Raw genomic sequence first — 7,841 nt, 5'->3', positions numbered from 1 at the left:
GGGGGCAAAGGGGGTAATGGGGGGGTCATGGGAGGCACTACCATGGGGGGCAACATGGATCCCTGTGGAGGGGTCCCAGGGGTCGAGGGGGTCTCTGACCCCCGGGACCCCCCCAGGTTTTCCAGCGGCGCATGAACGGCCTCACTGACTTCTGGCGGGGTTGGGCTGACTACGCCCGCGGCTTCGGCAACCTCTCCCAGGAGTTCTGGCTCGGTGAGCGCCCAGGTGTCCGGGGCACCTAGGTGTCCGGGGTGGGGGTGGGGGGACCGAGCCACTGGGAGGGACCTGGGAGCCCTGCTGAGGGAAGGGACTCAGGTGTCTGGGTGCATCTGGGTGGCTCCTGGGAAGGACTCAAGTATCCAGGTGGCATCTGGGGAGGGTTCCGGGCAACCTTGTGGAGACCCCCAGTGCCCTGGTAACCCTGAGGGACCCAGGCATCCTGGTGCATCTGGGTGGCCCCTGGGAAGGACTCCAGGTGGCATCTGGGGAGGGTTCCAGGCATCTGGGCAACCTTGTGGAGATCCCCAGGGCCCTGGCAGCCCTGAGGGACCCAGGCRTCTGGGTGGCCCATGGGAGGGACCYAGGCATCCGGGTGGATCTGAGGAGGGTCCCAGGCATCCATGTAGCGCCGGGAGCCCCATGGGACCCCGATGTCTGGCCGCAGGCAACGAAGCCTTGCACGCGCTGACCTGGGGGCGCCCCACGGAGCTGCGGGTGGACCTGCGGGCACCAGGCGAAGCCGTCTTCGCCCACTACCGCGATTTTGCTGTTGCCGGCCCTGAGGAYGACTTCCGCCTCCACCTGGGCGCCTACAGTGGCACTGCTGGTGCGGGGACACAGGGGACGTGGTGGGGTTGGGGGCAGGGACCTGGCCCATGGTGGGGTCTGGGGTTCTGGGGACATGGGGGTCTTAGAGGTCCCCAAAATCTGGAATGGGTCCTGGGTGTCCCTGTCCCATAGATATGTGGGTCCTGGAGGTTCCCATCTCCTAGCTATGGGGGTCTGGTGTCCCTATGATGGGGACATGGGGGTCCCTGGAATCCCTGTCCCATAGATGTGTGGGTCTGGGGGTCCCCATGGAGGGATATGGGAAGGGGGTGTCCCACCCCATTGTGGGATCCAATGGGGTCCTACCCCAGTGATGYGGGCACCCTGAGGGTCCCCAGCTGGCTGCTGTGGAGGTCCCAGGGGGTTCCTGTCGCACAGCAGGGTCTGTGGTCCCTGTCCCATGGGGGTCCTGGAGGTCCCAAACCCATAGCGTGGGTCCTAGAGATCTCATCCCATTGACTTGAGGGTCTGGGGTGGAGACCTGGGGGTCCTGGGGTGGGGGGAGGTCCCCGTTCCAGAGACATGGGGCTTCCTGGCACCTGCAGACCCGGTGGGGATGGGTGACAGGGTGATGCTTGGTCCTGGTGACACAATGACCTGTGTGCCACTGTGGTGTCCCCTAGCTACYAGGTGGGGACATGGGGGTGGGTGGTCCTGGGTGACACCGATGACGTCGGTGATGGTGGTGACACTGGTGATGGTGGTGACACCGGTGACGTGGTGGCCCCTCGCAGGGGACGCGTTGGGCTACCACGCCGGCAGCCCCTTCTCCACGCGTGACCGGGGTCTCCGGGGACGTCCCCGTCCCTGCGCTGTGTCCTACACCGGYGCCTGGTGGTACCGCAACTGCCACTACGCCAACCTCAACGGGCGCTACGGCACCCCCCATGACCACCAGGTGCGCTGGGCCCTATGGGGGCTATAGGGGCTATGGGGCATTATGGGGGCTCTGGGGGATCCTATGAGGGCTCTGGGGGACCCTATAGGGGTTATGGGGGCTACAGCATGCCCCATGACCACCAGATGTACCGCCCCTTTGGGGGCTATAGGAGACCCTATAGGGGCTATTGGCTACACTGTGGGGGTCCCTATGGGGGCTATGGGGTACCCTGTGGGGGGATATGGGGCCTACAGCATGGCCTGTGACCACCAGGTGTTCCAGGCCCTATGAGGGCTGTGGGGGACCCTATGGGGGTTATGGGGGCTACAGCATGCCCCCCCCCACCACCAGGGGTGCCTGGGCCCTGTCGGGGCTGTGGGGGACCCTATGGGGGCTAGGGAGGCTATGGGGAGTTATGGAGGTTATGGGGGACCCTATGGGGGCTGTGGGGGACCCTATGGGGGCTATAGGGGCTACGGCACCCCTATGACCACCAAGTGCCACCAGGACACTATGGGGGCTATAGGTATTGTGGGGACTATGGAGGACCCTACGGGGACTATAGGGGCTACAGCGCCTCCCACAACCACTAGATGCTGCCAGGGCCCTATGGGGGTATGAGGAACCCCTAGAGGGAACCTTATGGGGACTATGGGCCCATGGGAGCTATGTGGTGTGGTGGAGTATGGGGGCTGTAGGGGTCCCTACGGGGGTTACAGCACCACCTGCAACCACCAGGTGCCATAGAGGGGTCTGGGAGCCCTATGGGAGCCCTATGGGGAGTATATGGGGAGTATAGGGGCTCCAGGGCTCTGGAATGTATAGGGACTACAGGGGAGCTATGAGGGGTTATAGAAGGGCATGGGGGATGTAGGGAGCTATAGGGAGGATATAAGGGCTGCAGGGAGCTATAGGAGCTACGAGGGCTATAGGAGTATGGGGTATATAGGGGCTATGGGGGATATAGAGAGCTCTGGAGGGCTATTTGAGGGATATAGGAGGGCTTTAGGAGATATGTAAGGGCTCTAGGGGCTACAAGGGGGCTAGAGAGGACCATAGGTGTGCTATGGGGGGCTATATCTGGCTACAGGGGGCTATGGAGGCCACAGGGGTGCTATGAGGGGCCCACAGGAGGTCTATGGACAGCTATAGAGGGCTATAGAAGGCCTATGAGGGACTATAGTGGGCTTTTGGGGGGGGCTATAGGGTATCTAGGAGGGCTATGGGGAGGCCATAAGGGTACTACAGGGAGCTATAGGGGAGTTACGGGGCCTCTACTGGGCCCACGCCAACCCTTGCTGGCCCCTATGGCCATGCCACTGGGAGCCATCGGGGGCTATAGGAGCCATAAAGGGACCTGTTGGGACTAGAGGAGAGCCTATGGGGTGGGGGGGTTATACCAGGGGTTCACTGTGTGTGTGGGATCCTATAGGGGTGATATGAGAACTGGGAGCCCCATAGCTCCACCTGTGGCTGCCGGGGTACATATGGGGCTAGCGCTAGGGCTATAGGGGGCTATAGTGAGGCTATAGGGACCATGGAGGGCCCATGGGGCTACAGAAGGGCCTCTCGGGGCTACGGAAAAGGGTTTGGGGCGGCAGGGGGGACCCTATGGCAGGGCCTGGGGAGGGCAGTGTCTCAAGGCCCCTATAGAGCCCCTATAGGCACCTATAGGGCTGGGCTGATGGCAGGGGGTGTCTCCGGCTCTCCTCTAGGGCATCAACTGGTTTCCCTGGAAGGGTTTCGAGTTCTCCATCCCCTTCACGGAGATGAAGCTGCGGCCACAGCGCGACTGAGCGGGCCCAGGCGTCCGGAAGGGGCCCAGGCATCCGGGGAGAGGGCCCCGGCATCCAGGGAAGGGCCCAGGCGTCCTGGCGGCGCCGAGGAAGGAGGCCGGGGCGGGTGAAGCCTTTATGGGAGAGCAATAAAAGCTGCGAGCGACTGAAGGTGCTGCCGTGCAGGGGCCCAGGCGTCCGAGGGGCCCAGGTGTCCGGGTGGGCATAGGCTGGGCCCAGGCATCCAGGGGGACCCAGGCGTCCGGGCACAAAGAGCAGAGGTGAATCCAGGCGTTTAGGCAGCGGAGGGTGGACCCAGGTGTCCGGGGTCCATGCGGGCCCAGGCATCCGCGTGGCCCCGAGGTGTTTCGGTGGCCGGGTGGGCCCAGGCGTCCGAGTGTCTGGGCACTCCCAGGTGTCTGGATGGGCCCAGGCATCCGGGAGGTCCCAGGCGTCTGAGCGGGCCCAGACGTCCGAGCAGGCCCAGATGTCTGGGTGGACCCAGGCATCCAGGAGGTCCGAGATATCTGAGCAGGCCCAGGTGTCCCTGCGGGCCCAGGCGTCTGCGAGGCCCCAGATGTCTGAGTGGGACCAGACATCCGAGTGGGTCCAGATGTCTGAGCGGACCCAGGTGTCCAAGTGGGCCCAGGCATCTGGCAGTGCCCAGGTGTCTGGGCAGGCCCAGGCGTCTGAGCAGGCCCGGGCAACCAGGCAGGCTCAGATGTCTGAGCAGACCCAGATGTCTGAGCAAGCCCAGGCGCCTGAGCAGGCCCAGGTGTCCAGGTGGTCCCAGATGTCCGAGCAGACCCAGATGTCTGGGAGTCCCCAGGTGTCTGGGCAGGCCCAGGCGTCTGAGTGGGCCCAAACATCTGAGCATGCCCAGGTGTCCAAGAGGGCCCAGATGTCTGAGTAGACCCAGATGTCCGAGCAGGCCCAAGTGTCTGGGAATCCCCAGGTATCCGGGCAGGCCCAGATATCCAGATGGTCCCAGGCATCTGGGAGGCCCCAGGTGCCTGAGTGGGCCCAGATGTCCAAGTGGGCCCAGGCATCTGGGAGGTCCCAGACATCCGAGCGGGCCCAAGTGCCTGAGTGGGCCCAGGTGTCTGAGCAGGCCCAAGTGTCTGGGAATCCCCAGGTATCCGGGCAGGCCCAGATATCCAGATGGTCCCAGGCATCTGGGAGGCCCCAGGTGCCTGAGTGGGCCCAGATGTCCAAGTGGGCCCAGGCATCTGGGAGGTCCCAGACATCCGAGCGGGCCCAAGTGCCTGAGTGGGCCCAGGTGTCTGAGCAGGCCCAAGTGTCTGGGGGTCCCCAGATGTCCGAGCAGGCCCAGGTGTCCAGGTGGTCCCAGATGTCCGAGCAGACCCAGGTGTCTGGGAGTCCCCAGGTGTCTGGGCAGGCCCAGACATCTGAGCACGCCCAGCTGCCCGAGTGGGCCCAGGTGTCTGAGCAGGCCCAAGTGTCTGGAGGTCGCCAGATGTCTGAGCAGGCCCAGGCACCTGAGTGGGCCCAGGTGTCCAGGTGGTCCCAGGCACCTGAGTGGGCCCAGGTGTCCAGGTGGTCCCAGGCATCTGGGAGGCCCCAGGTGTCCGGGTGGTCCCAGGCATCTGGGAGGCCCCAGGTGCCTGAGTGGGCCCAGATGTCCAAGCGGGCCCACGCATTTGGGAGGCCCCAGGCATCCGAGCGGGCCCAAGCGCCTGAGTGGGCCCAGGCATCCGGATGGGCCTCAGGGCTCCAGGGCGATGAGGCGCACGCGGAACGGGCGGCAACGCAGCACGGTGCCCGCCGTGACCTCCAGGCTTGGCAGGACGCCGGGCGCCGGTGGCTCCAGGCGGAAGCGGCGCAGGATGTGGCCCAAGAAGACAAGGAGCTCGGCACGYGCCAGCCCCTCGCCCAGGCAGGCCCGGGCCCCACAGCCGAAGGGCACCAGTGCCCGGCCTGGCGCCGCCGCCAAGAACCGCTCTGTGGGGTGGGGTTGAGGGAGGAGGCATCAGGGGCCCAGGCATCCGGGAAGGGCCCCGGCATCTGGGAGGGACCCAGGTGTCCAGGAGAGACCCAGGTGTCTGAGGAGGGGCCCAGGAGTCCGGGAGGGACCCAGGAGTCTGGGAGGGGCCCAGGCATCCAGGAAGGCACCCAGGTGTCTGGGGAAGGACCCAGGAGTCCAGGAGGGGCCCAGGAGCCCAGGGAAGGGGCCTGGTGACTGGGAGGGGCCCAGGAGTCCAGGAGGGGCCCAGGAGCCCACGGAGGGGGCCCTGGTGACTGGGAGGGGCCCAGGAGTCCAGGAAGGGGCCTAGGAGTCCAGGAAGGGGCCCAGGAGTCCGGGGAGGGGGCCCTGGTGACTGGGAGGAGCCCAGGCACCCAGGAGGGACCCAGAAGTCTGGGAGGGACCCAGGAGTCCAGGGAGGGGCCCAGGAGTCCGGGGAGAGGGCCCTGGTGACTGGGAGGGGCCCAGGTGTCCGGGAGGGGCCCAGGCRTCCGGCGCACCTGGCAGAAAGTCCTCGGGCCGGTGCCACTTGTCGGGGTCGTGGTGGGCGGCGAAGAGGTTGGGGATGAGCAGGGAGTTGCGGGGCACCGGGATCCCCGCGATGCTGCGAGACACAGGGAGCCACTGGGAGAGACTGGGAGAGACTGGGAGAGACTGTGAAGGGACTGAAAGGTGCTGAGAGGGGACCAGAAAGGTACTGGGAGGTACTGGAGTGACTGGGAGGCACTGAGAAGGGACTGGAAGGCATTGGGAGTGACTAGGGGCCACTAGGAGAGACTGGGAAGGGTCTGAAAGGTGCTGGGAGGGTACTAGAAGGCACTGGGAGCAACTGAGAGGCACTGGGAGGGGACTGAGAGGCACTGGGAGTGACTGGAAGAGGCTGGGAAGGGACTGGAAGGGGACTGGGAGGATACTGGGGGGGCACTGGGAGGCAGTTGTGATGCACTGGGAGCAATTGGGAAGGACTGTGATGCACTGGGGAGGAACTGGGGGTGCATTGGAATGTACTGGGATGCACTGGGAAGGGACTGGGATGACTGGGGATGTACTAGGAGGCACTGGGAAGGCACTGGGAGGGCCTGGGATGTACTGTGAGAGACTGGAAAAGGACTGAGATGCACTGGGAAGGGACTGGGATGCACTGGGATGTACGGGAAGGGACTGGGAGGGCACTGGCATGCACTGGGGAGATACTGGGTGGCACTGGGATGTACTGGGAAGTGACTAGGAGGGGCTGGGATGCACTGGGGAGGTACTGGGAGGCTCTGTGTGGGGGCTGGGATGGACTGGAAAGGGACTGGGATGCACTGGGAGAGCACTGGGGAGATACTGGGCAGCACTGGGAGGGGGCTGGAATGCACTGGCATGTACTGAGAAGGGACTGGGAAGCACCGGGATGTACTGGGAGGAACTGGGATTTTCTGGGAGGGACCAAGAGGCACTGGGTTACACTGAGAAGGGACTGGGAGGAGACTGGGATGCACTGGAGACCCTCCTGCCCCTCCCCACAGTAACCCCAGGCTTCCTGGGCCACCCTGGGAGCTTCCACCCTGCCCCATACTGGTGTGTACTGGGTACCTGGTGGGGGTGCAGGCGCGGTGGGGCAGCGCCAGGGGGGCCGGCGGCCGCAGCCGCAGGCTCTCGCCGACGATGGCGGCCAGGAGGCGCCGGGAGCCGCCGGCCGCCTCGGCCCGGGCGCCCGCCGCCACCTGCCACGCGCCGGCGTCACGCGTGTGCGAGGTGCCTGCAGCCGTTGTACACGCGCGCGTGCGAGGCACCCGCGGCCGCTGCACCCGCTGGCATCATGCACGTGCAGCCACCCCATCAGGCACGTGTGCAACACCTCCCCCCCTGCAGTGCCACGTGTGTGCAAGGCTTGTGCTTTGCGTGTGCATTGCATGTGCAAGACATGTGCACACCGTKCACATGGCATGTGAACAGCGTGTGCACGGCATGTGCATAGCATGTGTATGGCGTGTGCATTGCATTTGCCTAGAGCATGCACAGCATGTGTATTGCATGTGCATAGCATGTGCGTTGCACGTGCGTAGTGTGTGTATTGCACACCATGTGCCAGGCATGTGTGTGCCAGGTGCACAGCATGCGTGTGCCGAGTGCATGGCATGTGCATGGCTTATGCACAGTGTGTGCTTCAGGTGTGCATGGCATGTGCATTGCATGTGCAAGGCACGTGCATTGCATGTGCATGGTGTGTGCATTGCATGCGAATAGTGTGTGTACTGCATGTACATAGCATGTGCATTGTGTGTACATGGCATGTGCATAGTGTGTGCGTGACCTATACATGCAATGTGCACAGCACGCGCTTTGCGTGTGCATAGCACGTGCATTGCATGTGCATGGTGTGTGCATT

General features: G+C 64.6%; 1 protein-coding gene and 1 long non-coding RNA gene across 2 annotated transcripts in view; one reads left to right on the top strand and one right to left on the bottom strand.

Annotated features, from left to right (window-relative positions):
- Window positions 1-3,654, top strand: part of LOC146585655 (tenascin-X-like) — a gene marked incomplete at its 5' end in the record, with an annotated part of 17,408 nt that extends 13,754 nt beyond the window's left edge. Inside the window, 4 exons of the mRNA XM_085322537.1 lie at window positions 117-213; window positions 665-826; window positions 1,563-1,726; window positions 3,424-3,654. Of these exons, the coding sequence (XP_085178663.1) occupies window positions 117-213; window positions 665-826; window positions 1,563-1,726; window positions 3,424-3,504 (504 nt within the window). The remainder of the gene's footprint in view (window positions 1-116; window positions 214-664; window positions 827-1,562; window positions 1,727-3,423) is intronic.
- Window positions 3,655-5,066: 1,412 nt separating this feature from the next.
- LOC146585654 (uncharacterized) lies at window positions 5,067-7,172 on the bottom strand. The gene is made up of 3 exons (XR_014897962.1): window positions 7,046-7,172; window positions 5,968-6,071; window positions 5,067-5,445 (listed from the first exon to the last, which is right to left on the bottom strand). It is a non-coding gene; the product is annotated as an uncharacterized LOC146585654 (long non-coding RNA).
- Between the last annotated feature and the right edge of the window lie 669 nt (window positions 7,173-7,841).

The sequence above is a fragment of the Rhea americana genome, unplaced genomic scaffold, assembly GCF_003343005.1.
Source record: "Rhea americana isolate MKP2758 unplaced genomic scaffold, rheAme1 scaffold_788, whole genome shotgun sequence".
NCBI classification, from domain to species: domain Eukaryota; kingdom Metazoa; phylum Chordata; class Aves; order Rheiformes; family Rheidae; genus Rhea; species Rhea americana.
Note: the sequence above shows the minus strand (reverse complement) of the source record. Positions and strands in the feature narration are given on the sequence as shown.